This window comes from Bubalus kerabau, chromosome 17 (assembly GCF_029407905.1).
Source record: "Bubalus kerabau isolate K-KA32 ecotype Philippines breed swamp buffalo chromosome 17, PCC_UOA_SB_1v2, whole genome shotgun sequence".
Classification (NCBI taxonomy): domain Eukaryota; kingdom Metazoa; phylum Chordata; class Mammalia; order Artiodactyla; family Bovidae; genus Bubalus; species Bubalus kerabau.
The window spans coordinates 52,852,476-52,874,248 of record NC_073640.1 but is presented as its reverse complement, the minus strand read 5'-3'; the positions used below and the strand labels follow the sequence as shown (position 1 = coordinate 52,874,248).

General features: G+C 52.3%; 1 protein-coding gene across 4 annotated transcripts; it reads left to right on the top strand.

Moving 5' to 3' along the window:
• Nucleotides 1–12: 12 nt before the first annotated feature.
• C17H19orf47 (chromosome 17 C19orf47 homolog) lies at nucleotides 13–20,823 on the top strand. 4 transcript variants are annotated; one of them, XM_055554385.1, is made up of 11 exons: nucleotides 13–113; nucleotides 2,363–2,543; nucleotides 5,504–5,555; nucleotides 9,408–9,495; nucleotides 9,597–9,711; nucleotides 11,591–11,672; nucleotides 14,420–14,557; nucleotides 16,099–16,248; nucleotides 17,724–17,794; nucleotides 19,522–19,873; nucleotides 20,542–20,823. In XM_055554385.1, exons 3-11 carry the CDS (start codon nucleotides 5,537–5,539, stop codon nucleotides 20,637–20,639), a joined length of 1,113 nt encoding a protein of 370 aa, XP_055410360.1. In that variant the 5' UTR covers nucleotides 13–113; nucleotides 2,363–2,543; nucleotides 5,504–5,536; the 3' UTR covers nucleotides 20,640–20,823. The 4 variants fall into 4 exon arrangements, with proteins under 4 accessions (XP_055410360.1, XP_055410357.1, XP_055410359.1 ...); XM_055554382.1 differs by lacking the exon at nucleotides 20,542–20,823 and having other exon boundaries at nucleotides 19,522–20,523; XM_055554384.1 differs by lacking the exons at nucleotides 2,363–2,543; nucleotides 20,542–20,823 and having other exon boundaries at nucleotides 20–113; nucleotides 19,522–20,524.
• Nucleotides 20,824–21,773: the final 950 nt, after the last annotated feature.

The following is a 21,773-nucleotide window of genomic DNA, read 5'->3' as shown; positions in this document are numbered from 1 at the left end:
GGCGGCGAGAACGGTGCTTCCGGGGCGGGCAGCCGGGCCGAGGGAGGTGGGTCTGACAGTTGGCGCCGCCGGGAGGGCGGGCGGCGCGAGTGGGCGCGGGCCCCGAGGGCCAGGTGAGGCGCGGGCCAGGGGTGGTGGATATGGGTTGGATGCGGTGGAGATGAATGGCGCCCCGGGATTCCGGAGTCAGTCCTGGCGCCGCCGTGCGGCTCTGGACAAGCGATTTCTTTCTCTGAATCTCAGTTTCCTGCTCTGTAGAATGGGGGTCAGAATGTGACTATAGCATCCTCTTTATGGGTTGAGAGTGAGAAGTCAGCTCGTGCTTGTCGGAGCCCTAGCTCAGCGCCTGGCACACTGCACACTTCTTTGCTATACTGTTATTGTTAGTATTGTTGATGATGTTTGTGTTTGATACGGAAGATCAGGGTGTGGGTGCGTGAAATTGGGAGCCAACAGATTTCAGCTCAAGTCCTAAGCTACACTTTGTGGTAGCGGACCTGTGCCTTCCCTTATCTGAACTTCGTTTTCCTCGTCTATAGGATGAAGGCTAATAATCCCTTCATTATATCATAGAGTTATTGTGAGGATGGTGATGAAAAGTGCGTGTAAAGTCCTCAGCATAGGGCCTGATGGTGTAGAGCAGGAGCTCAATAAATAGATCCGGACTATAATAATAATACTGGTCATAGCGGACACCCATTAGGTGTTTAGGTCCCTATAGTCAAAGCTATGGTTTTTTCAGTAGCCATATATATGGATGTGAGTGTTGGACCATAAAAGAGGCTGAGCGCTGAAGAATTGATACCTTCCAGTTGTGGTTCTGGAGACAACTCTTGAGAGTCCCTTGGACTGCAAAGATATCAACCTTGAATATTCATTGGAAGGTCTGATGCTAACACTGAAGCTCCAATACTTTGGCCACCTGATGTGAAGAGCCAACTCATTGAAAAAGACTCTGATGCTGGGAAAGATTGAAGGCAAAAGGAGAAGAGGGCGGCAGAAGATGAGGTAGTTTGATAGCATCACCAACTCAATGGACATAAATCTGAGCAAACTACAGGAGATAGTGAAGGACAGGGAAGCCTGGTGCGCTGATGTCTGTGGGGTCGCAGAGAGTCAGACATGAATTAGGGACTAAACAATAACGACATAATGATTCCAAGAGTCATTGGTGTAGATGAGACTAGCAAGGAAGTAGAGAAGAGGGAGAAGCTCAGAGACTTCAGCTTTCCTTCACTTTCCTTTGTGATAGGAAAGACTTCGAATCTGCAGCTAGGCAATCCACATCCTGCCACTTACTATTTTGTCATATTTTGCTGAATCCCATAGTATTAGGCTTTCCTTTTTCTTTGAAACCACTGATTCATTTTTCTCCAGTCAGTTCATTTGAGAAGGAAAATTTGTTTTGCTTTTCTAATGAAAAACTAGCATTGCTTGGCTGTGAAAAGGAGGACTTAGCCTGAACTCCAGTGGAAGCAGAATGGTTTATTACATTGTAGATAGAAAAGGAAAGAATTGAAAAAGGAATGACTTGTATTTTTGTGATTCCATGCTGTCGGGTCTCATGGATCCTGTCAAGTTATACTCTGTTTTCAGCTCACACTTGGCATATGATGGTCTTGGCTTAGTCACTGTCCTACCCTTTTCCTGACTCACTGAAGATGTACTTATTTTATTTAATGCACATGTACAAAACCTACTGAGCATCGTTCTAACAGCTTGGCATTTAGGAACGCTTAACCCCACTAAGCACTTTAAAAATAGATACGCCTATCCTTTTTTTTTTTTTGAGTATAGTTGATGTACAATAACTCCTATCATTCTTATTTTACAATTGAAGGAAGTGCAATCCAGAAAGGTTAAACCACTTGCCTCAGAGTCAGGGTTCAGTTCAGTTCAGTCGCTCAGTCGTGTCCGACTCTTTGCAACCCCATGAATCGCAGCACGCCAGGCCTCCCTGTCCATCACCAACTCCCGGAGTTCACTCAAACTCACGTCCATTGGGTCAATGATGCCATCCAGCCATCTCATCCTCTGTCGTCCCCTTCTCCTCTTGCCCCCAATCCCTCCCAGCATCAGAGTCTTTTCCAGTGTCAGGGTTAGGAAGTGGTAAGATTGAGCTTTGGAGGCAGGCCTTCTAAGGGCTGAGCATAGGGAGTCTGGTGCATGGTAATTACTTGAATTTTGGGGAGCTGTCATTTTTCTATTATATAATTTTCGCTGTTCAGAAAGTCAGCGTGGGAGATAGGTTTTTAATGGTGGAGAGAGAAAATTGAGTCTAGCGGGGAATTCTGCAGCTGTAGTGGGAAGATGTTGCTATTGTTCAGTTGCTCAGTCGTGTCTGACTCTTGTGACCCCACAGATTGTAGCCTGCCAAGCTCCTCTGTCCGTGGGATTTCCCAAGCAAGAATACTAGAGTGGGTTGCCATTTCCTCCTCCAGAGGATCTTCCCGACCCAGGGATCGAACCTGAGTCTCCTGCATTGCAGGCAGAGTCTTTACCACTGAGCCACCAGGGAGGATACCACTACCTAAAGGCTTCTAGTAAGTATTAACTGAAACTTTGCTAAGACAGGCCTCAATGACCAGCTCATAGTAGTAATCCCTTGACCAGTGGACTGACTTGGGTTCACATCCTGGCCCCTCAGTTGCTTGCTGTGCGACCTCAAGCCTGCCACTGTCCCCTGTAACTTGGAGATTGTTTTTACTTTCTACCGCAGGTGGTGGTGAGGAGGCACTGAGGTGTGTTCATCAGCAATGTTAGGCACGTGAACGCTCATCAAGAGCTGCTGCATGGGCACTGGAATCAGGGATAACTTGTTTTTGTTTTTGAATCCCAGTAAAGCTCTGGCTTGATGTGGCCTTTGGCAAATGACTGCACCACAATGAGTCCATTTTTTTTTTTTTCTCTCATTGATTAAAATGTGGCTAATGATAGTCCTCACTCGTGAGGAGGTTGTGAGGCGTCAGCGTGATGCCTGGCACCATTCCTGGTGTATAGTTAGTGCTTGCTATGTGTAGTGTTGTTCTGTCTGGCTTACTGAAGCCTCCTTCAGGCCTTGCTCTTTGAGAGATGCTGGTTGTGTTGTCCTTGTCCAGTGGTAACATCCCAAAGGGAAAGGGCATCTTAGGAGCCAAGTACGGGATCAAGTGATGCCTGTGGTCATGTTCCTCATCCTTGTTGAGGGTGGAGGAGGAGCGTCACCCTGGGGACTTTGGGAAGACGTCAAAAAGCAGGTGGCAGCCATGCAGAGTGATGGAGAGCATGCTAGGAGAACAGGAGAAACAAGCATGCAAGGCACAGGTGACATTCTGTGTGAAGAGTGGGTAGCCGGCAAAGCCCTTGGGTGTTGGAGGGAAGGCTGGAGTGGGAGGCCTGGGGGGCAAGAAGAGCCAGCACCTCTAGAGGACTTAGCATGCAGCAGGCACTCTCAGGTCCTTTGTGCATAGACACTCATCTAGCCCCACAGCAGTCCTCTGGGGGAAGTCATGTGTGTACTATCCTGGTGTACAGATGGGGACACCGAGGCCCGACTGGTGAAGTTGCTTGGCAAGGTCACACAGCTAGTAAGTGGTAGAGCCAGATTTGAACCCTGCAAGTCTGGTTCCAGAGTCCTTACTTTTTCAAATAATTTTATATATTTATGTACTTTTGGTTTTTGCCGTGCTGGGTCTTTGTTGCTGCATAAGGCTTTTTCTAGTTGCGATGCGCGGGGGCTACTCTTTAGTTGTGGTACACAGGCTTCTTATTGCAGTGCCTTTTTTTGTTGCGGAGCACAGGGTCTAGGGTGCGTGGGTTCTGTAGTTGTGATTTCTGGGCTCCAGAGCACAGGCTAAATAGTTGTGGTGCACAGGCTTAGTTGCTCCGAGGCATGTGGGATCTTCGTGGATCAGGGATCAAACCCGTGTCTCCTGCATTGGCAGGCGGATTCTTTACTACTGAGCTACCAGGGAAGCACCCTCCCCCTGACTTTTTTTTTTTTTTTTTGGCTGCGCAGGCTCTTCCTTATGGTGTGCAGGCCTTTCTAGTTGTGGCATTCCGTTTTAGTTACCCCTGGCACTCGGGTTTAGTTGCCCAGCAGCACGTGAGATCTTTGTTCCTTGACCAGGGATTGAGCCCACGTCCCCTGCTTTGGAAGGTGGAGTCTTAACTACTAGATCACCAGGGAAGTCCCCCAGAGTACCATCACTGCGATACCATCAAAATAGTGGGTAGGAGGGGGCAGATGGTTGGTGATGGTCCACAGAAAGGGGCTGGACAGTGGGCCTTCTGCACCCTATAGGTGGTGGAGGGCTGGGGGACATGAGTCAGAACTGGGGGCTGGCATGAGTGCAGGGGAGCAGCGTAGGGGGAGAGGACGGCCAGGGCAGGGCAGTGTGGGACACAGGGGGTCCTGGAGTCAGTAGAGGCGGATCAGGTGAGGAAATGATTTCTTTTAGTTCTGTTTTGTTACATGCAGGAGAAGGTCTCCATTGGTGCTCATATGTCATGTGTCTCTGGCACCCGCTGACCTTACCCAAGTAAAAACTGGTTTCGCGTTTCTGCCCTGGGGCCCCTCCTGAGTGGAGCCCCGCCTCTTTGTCCCTGGCTGCTCTCACTCACCTCCTCGCTCCCTCTATGGTATGGTCCCTGCGGGCTCCTGGCTGCCCCACGGACATGCCAGATGGGCTTGTGGCTCAGGGCCCTGAACTTGCTGTACCTTCTCCTGGAACACTCTTCCTCTCTAAAACTGCATGGCTCACTCCTCCACCTCCTTTGGTCTCTTAAATGTCACTTTGGAGAGCTCCTCCTGGGGACTTCCCTGGCGGTCCAGTGGATACGACTTTGCACTTCCACTGCAGGAAGCATGGGTTCGATCCCTGGTCTGGAAACTAAGATCTCGCGTGCTGCATGGTGGGGCCAAAAAGTTTTTTTAAGCAACTAAAAAAAAAAAAAGAGAGAGCGAGCCCTTCCCCGACCACCTATTCAGAAGCCCTCCCTTCCTGGGCCCTCCATGTTTTCTCCATGACACTGAAGGCTTTCTGACACGCGACACTGTCAGCTGGTTTGCTTGTTATTTTCTGTCTCTTAACCGTGTCACCACGTAGAGGCCAGGCTCCGGGTTTTTGTTCACCTCCGTATTCCCGACCCCTAGAACAGTACCTCACACCCAGTAGGTTTTCAGGAGAGAGTTTTCGAATGAATGAATGGGTATTTATGGTTAAGGTCTTGGGCCAGGGAGGGTCTTTTTTCTGTCCCTGTCTTTTCCAGCCAGAAACTTGGGAGGTGTGTAGGGATGGAGCTGTGGACATTTGCTGCCCCGGGCCTGTCCCAGGCAGGAGTGGTCTCTGCAGTGACAGCTCCGCACCAGGCTGGCTTCCTGCCAGCTGCCCAGGCTATTCCTGGGCTGTGAGCCCCAGCCCAGGAGCTCTCTGCTGGCAGGCAGACAGGCAGGCGGCAAGAGACAGGCAGACACTTAGCCGGCGGTGGCTCATGAGCGCTCTCCCCTCGTCCTCTCTTTCAGGCTCCAGGGAGCCGTGTGAAGGCCCGGGAGACAATGGTCTCGGTGACTATGGGTGAGTCTTCTCTCAAGGGCCCTCTCTCCCCTCTCCCCCTTTTTGAGGTGTGACCTTAATGGGGGGGCCGGGTGGGGGGGGGAGGGCCAGTCACTGGCAGGAACAGCTGTGCTCTGAGGAACCTGGAGGCAGGGCCAGGCCTGCTCAGGGCCGACCGCCTCCTCTCTGCTATCCTGGCCTTCTGACAATGTACTATGGCCATAAAGAACTCGGGTTCTGAAGTCCAGCAGGTCACCCACATGACCTCTCAGAGCCTTGATCTTCTCACCTGTAAAATGGAGATCGTAACATCCTGGGACGTTGTTTAAGTATTAAGGAGGTGATTGCGTGTAAAGCCTTGGGCCTAGTTCTCAGCAAATGTTAGCTGTTACTATTCTCATGAGCTTTATCAACATTCTCTTTAAACTTTGTCCTTGGGGATTGCCAAAGCACAGAGATTATTAGCTAGTCACTTTTAAATTTTTGGACATTTGAACATATAGAGAAGTACGTAAAACATATTTGTGTGATCATGAGAGCAATTAGAAAGCAAACGTCTAAGTACATCCTTTTTGATTCCATTGACAAAAAGCACAGGAAGGGGCTTCCCTGGTGGTCCAGTGGTTAAGACTGCACTTTTAATACAGAGAGCGTGGATTTGATCCCTGGTCAGGAAACTAAGATTCCCACATGCTGCACAACATGGTCAAAATAATAAAACGCAGAAGTAGGCACAATCACTCTGTGCTGCTAGAAGGTGTTTATTGCCCTTGGGAGGCAGGGAGAAGTGACTCCCTAGGGAATGGGAGGCCGGGGGAATGCTTCTAGAATGTTGGAAATGTTTTACTTCTTGATCTGGGTGCTGGTTACATGGGTGTATTGGTTTATGAAAATCTATCGACTTGTGTGCACTTTTGTGAGTATACCTTATAGTTCAATAAGAAAGGTTTTAAAAAAGCCTCCACCCATCTAACCATCCAGGTGGAGAACTAGAATATTGCCTGCCCGCCTCGAGGCTCCACCCCAGTCACACCACCTCCCTCCTTCAGATGGAATCTACTGCTATCTTCTCTCCTTACCTTTCTTTATTGTTATACCACTAATGAAAATGTTCCTACAGACTTGGTTTTGAATTTACAAGAAGGAAGTCCTGCCCTGCCTTGTGTTCTTTTGCATCTGGCTACTGTTGCCCAGCACGATGCCGGAGAGTCATCTCTGGTGCTGTGGGTAGCTGTAGTTCTTTCCTTTTTTTAAAAAATTTGTTACAGTATTGCTTCTGTTTTAATGTTTTCTTTTTTTGGCCAGGAGGCATGTGGGAACCCAGCTCCCTGACCAGGGGTCTGCTGGCATCCCCTGCAGTGGAAGGGGCAGTCTTAACCCCTGGACTGCCAGGGAATTCCCCGTAGTTCTTGCTTCATGCTGCTCCATAGTCCTGACTGTGTGAGTGCTCGGTCATCGTTTCTTTGCCGGTGCTGTTGTCAGTGGGTACTGTTTCTGGACTGTGAGACTAGCTGCTAGGAGTATTCTAGTGCCTGTCTTCTGGTGTGAACAGCAAGCCACCCGTTTGAGTCCCAGATACGCATTGTGGCCTGTATTAATATTTCTGAAACGGGGGTTCTTAGAGCTGGTGCTTATGCCCATTTAACTGGCAGCAGGTCTTCCTCCTTCATAGGACACAAAATGATGATGAGGGCCGGACACGGGTCTCTTGCAGCTCCTGGACTTTGCTTCAGGCAACTGGCTGCCTCCAACCTGTGTGGTGTTTCCTTTTCCCCTGATAACAGCTTAGTTGAGATACAGTTCACATTTCGTACAGCTCATTGGGTTTGTTTTTTTTTTCCTTTTTTGGCCGTGGTGGGTCTTGTGGGTTTTCTCCAGTTGCTGTGAGTGGGGGCTACTCTCTTGTTGCGGAGAACGGGCTCCAGGGCACATGCTTTCAGTAGGTGCAGTTTGCAGGCTCTGGAGCACAGGCTCAGTAGTTGTGGTCCACGGGCTTAGGTGCTCCGTGGCATGTGGAATCTTCCCAGACCAGGGATCGAATAGGTGTCCCCTGCGTTGACAGCAGATTCGTAACTACTGGACCACCAGGGAAGTCCAGTGGTTTTTAAAATCTGTGTTTGTAGACTTGTGCGTCCATCACCACAGTCAATTTCAAAATATTTTCCTCACTCCCCCCAGTTCCCAAATACCCATTAGCAGTCACTCCCCCCGCCCCCCCCCCACCCCCCCCCCCCCCCCCCGCTCTCCCACCCTGGTCCCTGGCAGCTGCTATTCTATTTTCTGTCCCTATAGATCACGATAGATTTACTACTTGTGGACATTTCACATAAATGGAACTATTACGTGGTAGTTTTTGATGTTTAGACAAAGCTGCCTGCTTTTGGCTAAAGGAACCCAAGGCCCCCCCACCCCGCATGTCTTGACAGATGGAAAGTGCTTGTTCAAAGAAGAAAAAAGTCCATCCTTTTCTCGGGGCTGGTAGAAGTCCTGAGGCTGTGAGCGCCTCACTTGCCACAGGCCTGGGGAGACTGGTCTGTGCTGGGTGGGCAGGGGCCTTCTCGGGAGAGGATGCACCTGAGATCCCCACTGCCCTCCACGCAGCATCTCATCTAGACTGTGTCACTTGCCCTGCTCTGAGCCTCAGTTGTCTTATCAGCAAAATGGGCATAGTAACTCCAAATTTCTCCTTTTTAAAAAATAGCGTGGAGTTTTGGATGTACCATTATATACCATGAGAAAGACTTTAAAAAAAAAAAATGTTGCTAATTAAATTGTGGCACACCATCAATCGTGAGGTAAAGCCTAGTTTCCGAGATACTAAAATGTGAGAAAAAAAATTCTACTTGGAACCAATGATCTTCTCTGACACCTGGCCTGAGTGGTCAGGGTCATTTTGAAGGTCACACCCAAGAGGCCAAGAAAGAACTTTGGAAACAGTGAAGTAGCGTGGATGGAGTCTGCCTGGTCTAGGCTCCCCGTCACCATCATGGCTGCCGTGGGGGAGGACATCCTCTGGGCCTTGTGCCATTTCAAGCCCTTTCTGTGCCCTCTGCAGTCTGCACGATGACCCAGGACGTCAGCGCTCTTACTAACAGAGTGTCTGCTCCCTGAGGGAAGGGACTCTGAGCCCTGCAGTATCCCCAGTGCCTAGAGCGGGACCCGGTGTGTGCCAACTGCTCAGTACACGCTTGTGGAATGTATGACCCCAGAGGAGACCGAGCACCAAGTGCTACCTTCCCCAGAGTCCTTTTTCTGGGAGATGGCAAAGCCAGGATTCCAACCCACACTTCAAAGCCTGTGCTCATGACCACCTTTCTGAGGCTGGGCTGCTCCTGTGTGTGTGTGTGCGTGTGTGTGTGTGTTGTAGCGGAGATGCTTGCTGAAACCCAGAGGCGAGCTGTGCAAACCTTCTTTCCACCCACCTGTGGAGCCTGTCACCCTCTGGGCCTGCACCTGCTGATGGAGACCTGGGTGGAGAACCCAGAGTCCTGACTCCCCCCACCCCCAGTCATTGGCCAAGCCTGGGGGACAATGGTTGCTGGGGGTTGTCATGCTCCAGGCAGGGCAAAGTTGTGAGGAGAAGGGCAGTCCAGGAGCACAGGGGCTTGGGGAGTCTGCCCCTTGTTAGCAGTGTGGCCTGGGGCCGGGCGTCCAGCCTCTCCCTGCCTCAGTTTCCTCCTCGGCCAAGTGGAGGTGTCAATGCTGCTGAATTCACAGAGCTGGCAGGCCGGCTTAGTTCCGTCGTCTATGTGGAGTGCTCAGGGCCTGGCGTTTGATAAGCATTTAATTTGTGGGAGCTGCTGCTGTTGTGGTTTTGCTGCTGCTGTTCTCTAAGGAGAATAATAAGCCCTGTCTACACCTCCACGCCCTCAGCCACTTCCGAGTGGATCCAGTTCTTTAAGGAAGCTGGCATTCCTCCAGGACCTGCTGTCAATTACGCCGTGATGTTTGTGGATAATAGGTAAGGCTGCTGAGGGGACAGGGCTGACCTTGGGAAAAGGAGGGGAGTTAGGGAACAGGCCGGCCCACCCACCCCAACTCACTTGTGACCCTTCCCTGCAGAATCCAGAAGAGCATGCTGCTGGACCTCAACAAGGAGATCATGAACGAGCTGGGCGTGACCGTGGTGGGCGACATCATTGCCATCCTCAAGCATGCCAAGGTGGTACACCGCCAGGTGGGCGCTCTGCTCCACGCCTCTGTTTCTGGGTTTAGGGTGGGATGGAGGGCTGGTGGTAGAACCAGTCGGAGGCTTGGAAGCAAAGGTAGGCATACTTGGACTCCAAGGTTGGTTCCACTGCTTGCTGTGTGACATGGGGCACATTGCCTAACCTCTCTGAACCTTACTTTCTCCACTTGTAGAATACACATAGGCAAACCTGTTTTGCAGGGGGATTGTAAGTATTAAGCTACATAAAGCCCTAGCACAGTGTACACAGCAGGGCCTCGTTAAGGGCGCTCTGTAAGTATTATTATTATTACTGTTAGTTTTTCCTTCCCTCATCATAGTTATTCTTACGTGACTCTTCTCTGTCACCAAAATAGGAGCTTCCGAGGTGGGACACAGTTGGTGACTTGGCCAACAGCATGGTGGTTCGGTTCTTGGGCTTTCTGTTGACAGTGACCTTGGACTAGTGATTTCACCTCCCCCGTCACTGAAACAGGCCTTGCACTCACCCTTTCTGAATGGTGCCTCTGTGGCCGTCCACCAGATAGTGTGTATGGCACCAAGAGCCAGGCCTGGAGTGAAGAGTTGCTTTAGCTGTGATCATTAGCACTTACAGGCTCTTGCCATGGCCTGCCAGTCCCTGTCTTCATCCTTTATACACATTACCAGCTTACTGACTCCTTCCTCCAGTAAGGGAGGCTTACTGCAGAGGCTGCGCTCTCAAGCACTCCACTTACACATGGTGGTCACTGGGATTTTTCTCATTAATTTTAGAGGCTTTCTGCATTCCAGGGCCAGGCTTTCATCTGCCTATCATCCTGGACAGGACCCTGCTGCGAGGGCTTTCTCAAGCCAGGGATGCTGTCTGAGTTATCCCAGAGGTCACAGAGCAAAATGTGTTCTTTTCTTTAAGCTTTTAAATTTGAGACTGATTTTGGATTTGTAGAAAAGTTGCAACAGTAGTACGCAAAGTTTCTGTATTTCCTTCACCCAGCTTCCCCTAAGGTTAACAAGTTACATAGCCATGACACATTTGTCAAAACTAAGAAAGAAACATTACTATGCTATCACTGGGCTTCCCAGGTGGTACAGTTGGTAAAGAACCCACCTGCCAGTGCAGGAGACGTGAGTTCGATCTCTGGGTCAGGAAGATCCCCTGGAGAAGGAAATAGCAACCCACTCCAGTGTTCTTGCCTGGAAGATTCCAAGGACAGAGGAGCCTGGCGAGCTACAGTCCATGGGGTCACAGAGAGTCAGACACGACTGAGCGACCGCATGTGCACATGCTGTTATTAGCTAAGCTACGGACTCTCTGGGTTTCTCCCGTTTTTCCACTAATGTTTTTTCTCCTCTGGGATACCACATGGCATTTACTCCATGTGTCTCCGTAGTCTCTTTTGATTTGGGACAGTTTCCTGCTCTTCCCGAGTTTTAGACGACCTCCACAGTTTTGTAGAGTACTGCTCAGCTGTTCTGTAGCGTGTCCCTCAGTTTGGCTTTGTCTGGTGCGTTGTTATAAGTTGGGCTTCCCAAGTGGTGCTAGTGGTAGAGAACCTGCCTGCCAATGCAGGAGACGAAAGAGACATGGATTCAATCCCTGGGTCAGGAGGATTCCCTGGAGAAGGGCATGGCAACTCACTCCAGTATTCTTGCCTAGAGAATTCCAATGAAATGAGGAGCCTGGTGGGCTACAGTCCATAGGGTCACAAAGAGTTGGACATGACTGAAACGACTTAAAACTTGCAAGTAGGAGTGAAATGTTTTGAAATCTCTTCTCTAACAGCTCAGGCTCTGATCCCCCCCAGTTTTGCTCAGATATCTGGGTCCCCTTGTCCTCCACCTCACATCCCATCCCCATGGTAACCCCAGGCACCTGTTCTCTTTACAGGATATGTGCAAAGCTGCCACTGAGTCGGTGCCCTGCAGCCCCAGCCCCCTCCCAAGCGAGATTCGTCGAGGTGCCTCTAGCGGTGAGTCCTGTCTGTTGAGGCCTCTTTCCTTCATTCCTACACTCTATAGTGAAGGGGACACACCTGGACTTTGCAGAGGTGGAAGCAAAGCCATCCGAGGCTCTCCTCTCTTAGGGATAAATGAGGTGGTGAGTGACTGTGCATACGATCAATTTTCATTTGTGGTCGTTCCATTCTGCACAGCCACTGGGAGCATTGAGTCAGTGACTACTGAGTCACTGCTCCCAGGGAAATGTGGGGTCAGGTTCCTGCAAGCTTCTGGTCACAACATCTTCATCATCTGACCAATATACAACCTTATTTTATGTGTGTTTCTGTTTTAAAAGACCTTATTTAATATATATTGTTGATTCATTGACAGTGAACTCACAGCCCACAGCACTAAAACTCATGCCTGAATGAAGCTTATCTAACACACATATTTTTTCCATAAAGCACATCCCCGCCTTCTTGAACTTAGGACACTACACAGCATCTTATCACCAAGCTTGGGGACCACTTTAAACAGCAGAATCACTAACAAAAACACAAAGATGTGAAAATAACGCTGAGGAGACCGTGAATAGATGGGAGCACTGAGTAGACCTGTTTACTGTGTGAGCAGGAGGGCAGCGCGTCGCCTTGTTTGACCTCGGTTGGGAACGCGCATTAGGCAGCTCAGGTTTTTGCCTCTCTGTGCCTGTCTGTAAATAACCACAGAAACCCACAAGTATTGGTTTTGAGGTTATGAATAAATTTGTAAATATGCCAATTTATAAATACAGAATCTGAATGATAAGAATCAACTGTATTTATACTTCTAATTTTTTAGCAGTGTGACACTTGAAAAATTTGACATACATACATACGTACATATTGATTAGCCTTTACTGCTTAACAGGCTTCCCCCAAACTGATATAAACACACATTTTTTTAAAAAAATTTATTTCAAAGTAGTTGATTTCTTTTCAGAGTAAGAGGTCACCTTTTGCAAAATTTAGTACTTCAAATCATACTTGTGCACTTACTGATAATGAAGAACTGATCTTCTGACCCAAGGTTTTTGAAAAATTTTTGTTGAAATGTACTTGATTTACAATGTTGTGTTAGTTTCAGGTGTGCAGCAAATTAATTCATTTAAGTTACACACACAAGCACCCACCCTTAGTTCCCTGAGAAGGGATCAAACCCATGACCCCTACAGTGGAAGCCACTCTTAACCACTGGACCGCTGGGAAAGTCCTGGTTTATGGGAATTGATGTTAAATGGACTGTGTAGCTTTGATGTATTTTTCTGTATACTGTAGTTATAGTTAAAAACAACCAAGCAATAGGAATTATAATCTTGTGCTGAGGGTCACATGAAGGATTTCAGGACGCTTTGAGAGGTAGCACACTGCAGGAAGAGAGAACTTTTTGGGGGGAGGATAGGACAAAGTAGCAAAGTCTGAAAGCCATTGTGGGGGGTATTCCTAGGCCTACTGAGCAAGGAGTGGTAGCATGAAGACCCCCCTGCCCCCTCCCCTGTGGGCTCCCCCAGAAGCTCAGGAAACCCACCCCTGAAGCTAGCAGCAGCTGCTCCTGGAGCAGGCTAGAGCTGGCCTCCCCTTCCCAGGCTAGAGCTGGCCCTCCAGTCTGCTCTCTGTAGCCCATCTTGCAATCTGAGACACCCCTTCTCCTGTGGAGCAGGAGAAGGGGTGTCCGAGACTGCTCCCCACCTCCAAGAGAGGTCACCTCTTTTCTTGTCCCAGCCCAGCTGAAGGCATACCTACATTGCCCAGGGCTCCCCTCTGGGTGACCCTTCTCCCTGAGTCCCCCCAGTTTCCTCATCTTTAAAGTTGGTTTGCAGCAGAGCCTGTCTGCTAGGGGTGTTGGGAGGTTCGGTGACCCTGTTCATCTTTTCAGTAGATGTTTATTATTGAAGACCTGTGAAGCGCTGAGGACACAGCAACAAACTATCTCCTCTTGAGGTTTGCAGTCTCATGGGCGAGTCTGCCAGTAGACAGATAAATGTACTTGAATGTCCAGCAGTAATGGGCTTCCCTGGTGGCTCAGCGGGTAAAGAACCCGCCTGCAATACAGGAGTCACAGGAGACGTGGGTTCAATCCCTGGGTTGGGAAGATCCCCTGGAGGAGGACATGGCCTCCCACTCCAGTATTCTTGCCTGGAGAATCCCATGGACTGAGGAGCCTGGCAGGCTACAATCCATCGTATAGAGTCGGACACAACTGAAGTGACTGAGCATGCACGCGCATCCAGCAGTAATATGGACTATGAAGAAGAATAGTGTAGGGTAGAAGTGGTAGTGGTTGAGAGGGCAGTCAGAGAAGTGTTCTCTGAGGAGCCTGAGTCTGAGAGGAGACCTGAATGAAGAGACAGAGCAGGCCCATTGGTACTGGGGGAGCTGTGAGCCAGCCAGACAGCAGATAGACAGATAGCAGGCACCCCGAGAAGGTGTGTGCTTTCTGGAGGAGGAAGGTCCTGGAGGAAAGCAAGGCTGTGGGGGAGGGGGAGGGAAGAACTCAGCACAGGGCTGGATGATCGTGCACAGGACCGATGGATGAAGGGTGCTCAGAACATCTGGTCTGGGCCTCAGGAAAGGCCCCCCTGGGCCCGGAGCCTGGACTAGTCCCTGGAACACAGGCCCTCCCCAGGCCTCCCAGTCTTGACAGTACAGCCCATTCAGTCCCAAGGTGGCCTTCCCTAGCCTGCCCCCCTTCCCGGGGCCCCGTCTCACTGGACTCTCCTCTTTACTCTTCCTGCCAGCCGCCTCCCGAATGATCACCAACAGCCTGAACCGAGACTCCCCACCCGGCACCCCCCCGAGGCGGCCAGACACCAGCACCTCCAAGATCTCTGTCACCGTGTCCAACAAGATGGCAGCAAAGAGTGCCAAGGCTGCCGGTGAGGAGACGTGGGCAGGGGTGGGAGGAGCTGGGGGCCATGCGGGTTGGCAGACGGCATCTGGGGCACGTGTTCTTGATGCTGCAAAGTGCTGTGCAGGCCATGGGGTATGCACAGCGTTCAGACTCGGTCCGGTCACGGCCTCTCTGGGGGCCTCGCCTTCCACGTCTGTCGAAGGGGGCTGGCGCTACCCACCTCCGCGGACAGTTGGAAGCCCTTGAGATGGTGTCTGTGAGCATCGTGGGCCCATTGCAGTTCTCAGGCAGGGGCCAGTTCAGTCTGTGTAATTTTTATTTTGTTGTGGCAAGAACACTTATCGTGAGATCAACTACTTCATGAAACTTCACGAAACTTTAAGTGTACAGTACAGTGTTGTTGACTATGGGTGGTTCAGTCTTTTTTAACAGATGGTCACTGAGCCCCGCACTGGTGCCCGGCCCTGTGCTTGATGCCTGGGGTCAAAGGTAAAGAAGCTACCTTTCCTCTTAGCCACCAGAGGGATCCTTTAAAACTTTCCATCTGATCCTTTCCCACCCTTGTCTAGAACTCTCCAGGGCTTCCTATTGTCCCATTAGTAAAGTCATCTTCCCACGTGGCCTTACTGGGCCCTGTGGGTTCATGTCTTGCCTGCTGCCTCCATTCCCCTCCAGGGTCCTTCCCATCGTGGGGCCTTTGCCCCAACATTCCCTTCTCCCAGGGCCCTCTTCCTCCGTAGACTCTTCTACGCTTGGCCGCTGCTCTTCCAGGTCTCAGCTTGTGAGCTGGGAGTGGGGCACGGCCTTTGGGCTTCCAAGCCCACCTTCTGTCTGTCACGTGCTTCTGCCTTTGTTGAGTCCACCCTCACAGCCCAGTGATCTTGGCCCATGTGGAAAGCAAGGCCCAGGGAGGCGGTGTGGCTATTCTGGCGCCCAGCCCCAGCACGCCCCGTCCACCCCCATCACAGGTGCTCCCTTTTGGCCACGTGTCTGGAAGCGCCTCCTCCTTCTTCTGATTGTTCGGTTTATGGGCCATGAGCGAGAAAGTTAAGATTCATTCCTAAAGTAGTGAAAAGATGCAGGGCCTGGGATGGATGGTTCTCTTCCCTTCAGCACAGTAGAGGAGATTCTGTTTATTTTTGTAAGTTGAGGTGTAATTTACTTTTGCACAATGCACACATTGTAAGTACATAGCTTGAATGATTTTTAACAAATGATCATGCCTGTGAAGCCATTACCTTGATGGCCTGTCCACCACCCAGCAGTTTCCTATCTGAGAGTATTCTGGCTGGCCTGGGAGGTGAGCCTGCTAGGGGGAGGGTCAGGGCCACAGAGAGCCTGGGAGGCCAGCCATAGCCTTCTGCAACCCCACTGGGCCCAGACCCCTGACTTTCTTGGTGGTTCAGTCAATGACCATAGGGGAGGTTGGGAAGAGAAGGGATTCTGGTCATGAGAACGCATGGAGATAAAGGGCACATGTGTGCCCTTTGCAGGGTGTCCAGCCCCCCACCCTGAGTGGACATTCCCTCCCAGAAGATGCTCACCATCCCCCCCATCCCCCAACAGCCCTGGCCCGCCGAGAGGAGGAGAGCCTGAGTGTTCCCACCAAGCGGCGCCGGGTCACCGCCGAGATGGAGGGGAAGTACATTATCAACATGCCCAAAGGCACCACCCCCCGGACCCGGAAGATCCTGGAGCAGCAGCAGGCAGCAAAAGGTACTGGCCTGGGGAGGGGCGGAGGCTGTGTTTCCCTTTTGCTGTGTCTTGCAGGGTTGGTCACGTGCTACAGGTGTTGGCCCAGAAGCAGGCTCTGAGGGGGATCCAGGGGGCCTTGGACCCTGGGGACAGCAATGGCGGCCATAGTAGAGAGGGGCGCATCACTACCTCTGACTTCTTGTCCTGCAGTTAGCATAGCAGGGATCCTTGGCGCCTCAGCGGGCGTCTCTTCCCCGGGGATGGTGGCACGGATCCAGTGCTGGTCTGCCTGCTAAGTCAGTGACTGTGCCTGGCTGAGGACAGTGCCCCAAACAGTAGGAACCATCGTGATGAGCCAGAGGGGTCAGGTTGAGGTTCAGTCGAGAGCTGGAGTTTATCTGGTGGTATGAAGATGCTCTTCTTTACAGCATTCCTTTTGTGCTCAGTTGTGTCTGACTCCTTGTGACCCCATGGACTGTGGCCCACCAGGCTCCTCTGTCCATGAAATTTTCCAGGCAAGAGTACTGGAGCTGATTGCCATTTCCTTCTCCAGGGGATCTTCCTGACCCAGGAATCGAACCCTCATGTCTTCTGTCTCCTGTGTTGGCAGGTGGATTTTTTACTCCTGCCGAAGCCCTGCATTCTGTTAGAACATTGTGTATATTCTCATGGAAAAATATTCGGTGGATACAGAGGCAGTAAAAGCAAACTTGTATCCCGCATGTATTGTGAACCTTTCCAGAGCAGTGTCTATGAACTCAAATGCATCTGTTTGTGTGTTTACATACATCTCGGCTTTTTTTTTTCTTTTTAAGCACACATAGTCTCATCCTGTATGTATTGTTGTATAAGGTTATTGAGCTCTTTTCACATTAGTGCACATGGATCTGCTTCATTCTTTTTAATGGCTGTTCAGTGTTTCCATAGTACTTCTGTATCATAATGTAGTAAACATTCTTCTGTTGATGGCTCTTCAAACTGTTATTTAGGGAGGGGAGAAGGAAATGGCATCCCACTCCAGTACTTTTGCCTTGAAAATCCCATGGACGGAGGAGCTTGGTGCAGGCTACTGTCCATGGGGTAGCAAAGAGTCAGGCACGACTAAGTGACTTCACTTTCACTTTCACTTACCATTTATCAGATTCTCTTAGAGGCCCAAGGCCCCCAAAAGAGGGGAAGGAAGCAGTAGGGATTGAGAACTCTTCCCGCACAGACACTTCTTGAATTGGTACCAAGAGCTGAGGACTGGAAGTGTCCATTTTAATTGATCCTTCTCACATTTGACATTGACCAGAAGTGTGGGGGTTAAGGTCAGTGTTAGCGGACAACATAGACATAAAACCTGACTTGGTCCAGCATGCGCCTGCTTGGACCAGAGCTTCCTGGGGTCTGGGCTGGCCATGATGACCCCTCCCTGTCTGCTCAGTGCTCAGCCAGGCTTAGGCCTGCAGGGGCCACCCCCCAGGCGTTGGCTAATGACCTCCCTTCCCTCCCAGGTCTCCACAGGACATCTGTGTTTGACCGCCTCGGCGCTGAGACCAAGGCAGACACCACAACGGGGAATAAAGTGAGTGGGGGAGCCCCTGGGGACTCTCAAAGCTTGGTCTTCCCTGAGTGTCATTCCTGGCGCTTCCTGCATACACCTCACCCTGTCTCATGTACCTTTCCAGTCCAGCGGCCTTGTCTGTACTCCCTGTCTGTCTGCTACCCTGATCTCTCTACCGATTTCTATCCCCAGGGCTCTGGCAGACCCCTGGACAGTGCCCTGGGACCCCTCCCACCAGCATATCCCCTAACTGGCCTCGAATCTTCCTCCAAAGTACAGCCTCCTCCTGTCTCAGGGGCTCCATGCCCCCGTTCCAGGCAGTCCTGAGTCTGAGGGCACCATCTGTCTCCTGTCTGCTGCCTCATCCCATTGGGATGGGCAGTGGCCCCCTAGCTGGTGTCTAAGCAGCTCCAGGGGAAGCCCTCCAGCCCCTTCCCCACAGCAGCAGCGCCTACGACCCATAGGACAGGCCCCTTCTGCCCTCCTCGCCCACTGTAAACCCTTCAGAGGCTTTTCGCCAGCCCAGGATGCAGCCTGATCTTCTTGCCTCCACTTGCAGTCCCGCAGGCTCCAGGCACGGCATGTGGTTAGGAGATGCAGCCTGGGCCCGTCGCCTGGCATGAATCCTGCTCTGCCATTGCCTGGCTTCGTGGCCTTGACCATTTCACCTCAGTTTCCTCCTCTGTATAGTCCCTGCCTCACAGAGTAGTTGTGAGGACTCATGAGGTATACCTGTGTGGCGGGGTCTGTCTGGTGCCTGGTTGGCATCTTTTTTTTTTTGGCCACACTGAGTGGCACACGGAACTTTCCCTACCAGGGCTCGAACCAACAGCCTCGGTGGTGGAAGCACAGTCCTAACTCTGGGCCGCCAGGGGAGTCCCTGGTGAGCGTCTTGACATGGCGCCTCAGATTCACGCTGGCCAAGTTTGCCAGCTGCCTCTCCTTGCTTGCTCACCAGGGCTCACCCACTCTGGCTTTTCTCTCATTTCCTAAATCTTACCATGAGCGTGATTGTAATGCTCAGGATAACCTGGCTTAAAGATGCCACCATGGAAAGACCTGGGCAAGCACCCCATAAATATGACTCTTACTTGTGCCTGGGGGACTTTGAGGGCACACTTTACTCTGCTTAAACAGCGAAGCCTCAGAGAAAGTGTCCCTGAACTCAGTGAGGAGACGAGGCTTTGCTGTCCACAGCGCTCCACTGCCCCCGCCCCACCCCTGCCCTCCCAAGCACGCAGTCCTGTCGTCACTGGAGAATTACTTGTGTGAGGTCCGATGCCGGCTCTGTCTTCCCCATTAGACTGTAAGCCCCCTGTGAGTGGGGCAGGGCCCGTCTTGGTCAGCACTGAGTCCCCAGCACTGCCCAATACAGGCCAGATGCTGAGCTGGGACTCAGAGATTATTTGTGGAGTGATTGACCAAATTTGCCTTTTCTCAGTCGGTCCTCTATAGACCTTTGCAGACAGTTTTCTTTCGCCTCCGCTCTCCCTCCTGCTCTTCACTCAGCTCTCAGATCTCATCCTAGATGTCCCTTCTCCAGGGTGCCTTCCCCTAACTTCGGCAGGGAGTGGTCTCCTCTGGGCTCCCCCAGTTCCCTGGACTTGCCCTCTCCTGGCTCTCACTACTATTGAGTGTGTCAGCGAGGCATGCACTTCCCAAGTGCGAGCCCCACGAGGCCAGGCACGGATGAGGCAGCTCCGTGCTCACAGGTTGAGTGGCTCACCTGTCCTGTCTGTGACCCCCAGCCCACCGGAGTCTTCAGCCGCCTGGGGGCCACGCCCGAGACAGACGAGGATCTGGCTTGGGACAGCGACAACGACAGCAGCAGCAGCTCTGTCCTGCAGTACGCCGGGGTCCTGAAGAAGCTGGGCCGCGCCCCGGCTAAGGCCAGCCCGCAGCCTGCACTGACTGTCAAGGCCAAGGCGACGAGCTCGGCGCCGACCGCTCCCGCCCCCACGCTGCGGCGCCTGGCCCTCTCTTCGCGCCCAGCGTCCGAGAAGAAGCCAGAGGCCCTGTCCAAAGTCAGCATCATCCAGAGACTGGGCAAGCCTGCCCTCGTGCCCGAGGCCCAGGACAGCCAGGTCACCAGCACCAAGAGTAAGTCCTCAGCTGAGGTCAAGGTCACCATTAAGAGGACTCTGGTGGGGCCCCGGGGGAGCAGCTCCAGCGAGGGCCTGGGTGCCCAGATGGACCACGCGGGCACCGTGAGCGTATTCAAAAGACTGGGCCGGAGGACCTTCTAGCCCGCGGGCGGGGCGCAGGCCCCTTTCCTGACTCCCGGCTCCGTCAGTCTTCAGCGAGGGCGCGTCGCCCCTCCCTGCCGGCTTCCGGACGACTTGTCGCCCCCTTAGGTGTTCCACTGGCCTGAGCTTTCCAGGGAGCCACCTGGGTGTTCTGAGTCCGAAAGGTCGCCGTGGCCCGGCCTTGCCACTCTGGGGCTTCCTTTCCCTCCCGTCCTCTGCTCTCGCCTCTTGACTGTGGCCTTGGCAGGACCACCCCCACTTTACCTCTCCCGATGCCAAGGACGCTTCTTCTCCCCTCCATGCCCTTCCTCTCTCCCAGCAGCATCTGCTGCCTCAAACCCGCATTCTGGGGCCTCCCTGTTCCCCAGAGTGGGTGCACCTGGAGGGGCTTCTGTGTCCCCTACCCTGTGACTTCCTTGCCCGCCTGCCTCTGCCCCCCGACCCCCACTGCTTTGCCCTCCCCCACTCTCTCCCGATCTTCACTCTGTTCATTTCTTTTCTGTTTTCTGTCCCCGTGGCAAGGCCCGACTGTCCGCTGCGTCCTGCCTGACCCTCCTGCACCTCCGGCCTCCCAGCGGCGCCCTCGTCGGCGGTGGCGTCGAGCCAGTAGAGACTGTTAGCCGCCCTCACTCCCAGGCTGGAGGGACCTCCCCAGATCCCGGGCTGTAGCCAGGGCACCCGCCCGGGCCTCTTTTCTCCTTGAAAGTCTGTGGTGGGCGGCGGGTAAGGGGCACGGAGATCGGAAGCCAACACCGAGAGAAGAAAACAGCTATTTTAATATATTTTTGTGACTTTCAGACTGTTTCCCTACCCTTGTTCAGGGTGAGTTGCAGGATTGTTTTTTACACGCAGCACAGGGTGGGTGGGGTGCCCGTGGAGAGTTGGGCAGCTCCCTGCACACCTGTAGGCTGTGGTTTTGCTGCCAGCTCTGAGGTGAAAGGAGTAAGTCACGGTCATCATCCACTTGGGCCACCTCCTCCTGCTCTGGGCACCCCCATGGGTTCTGTCTGTCTGCCCTCCTCGTCATAGGCTTCCCCTGTTTCTGCCAGTCTGCCTGTGACGGGTTTTCCAGATTACAGCTCCGTTGTGAGTCTGTGGGTTCCTATGGACTGGGCTGTTCACCCTCTCATTGCTGTGCGGTACCTGCTGTCTGCCAGGCCTGTTCTAGGGGCTGGGGTTCCATCCGTGAGCCAAGCAGACCCAGCCAAGCATGGCTGACCTCGCCAGCCAGAGAGACAAGTGGTAAAGTGATCACGCTGCTCAGAGTAGGAAGGATGAGTGCCCATGATCAGGGTCTCTTTAGACATTTGGGGCAAGAAGGCCTTTCAGAGGAGGTGACCTGTAGGGTGGTTTACGTGAAGTTCAGGAGGAGAGTGCTCAAGCAGGGTAAACAGGCAAGGGCAAGGCCCCAAGGTGGGACGGGGGGACACGGAGGAGACCAGCGTGGCTGGTGACCGAGTGAGTGAGTGATGTGCCTAAGGAATTTGAATCCTTTCCCGAGAGCATTGAGGAGTTTGGGAGAATTTGAGACTAACAAGTGGTGATCTGAGTTGCCTTGTATGAAGGTTGCTGGGGCCACCATGAGGAGTTGTCAGGAGGGTGGGATGGAGGCAGGGAGGCAGCCTGGGGGGAAGTGGTGGGCTGGGGAGGAGATGCAGGGGTGGACTTTGGGGGTGCCTTGAGAGGGGCAGCAGGATTCTCCCTGCAGATGTGTTGGAATTTGGGAAAAGACAAGGGGCTGGATCACACCTGGA

Bases quoted from the DNA above. Each gene is read 5' to 3' on its own strand.
- C17H19orf47 (XM_055554384.1), top strand. The intron at 9,496-9,596 runs GTAAGGCTGCTG...CCTTCCCTGCAG, and splicing joins GTGATGTTTGTGGATAATAG to AATCCAGAAGAGCATGCTGC. The intron at 17,795-19,521 runs GTGAGTGGGGGA...TGTGACCCCCAG, and splicing joins ACACCACAACGGGGAATAAA to CCCACCGGAGTCTTCAGCCG.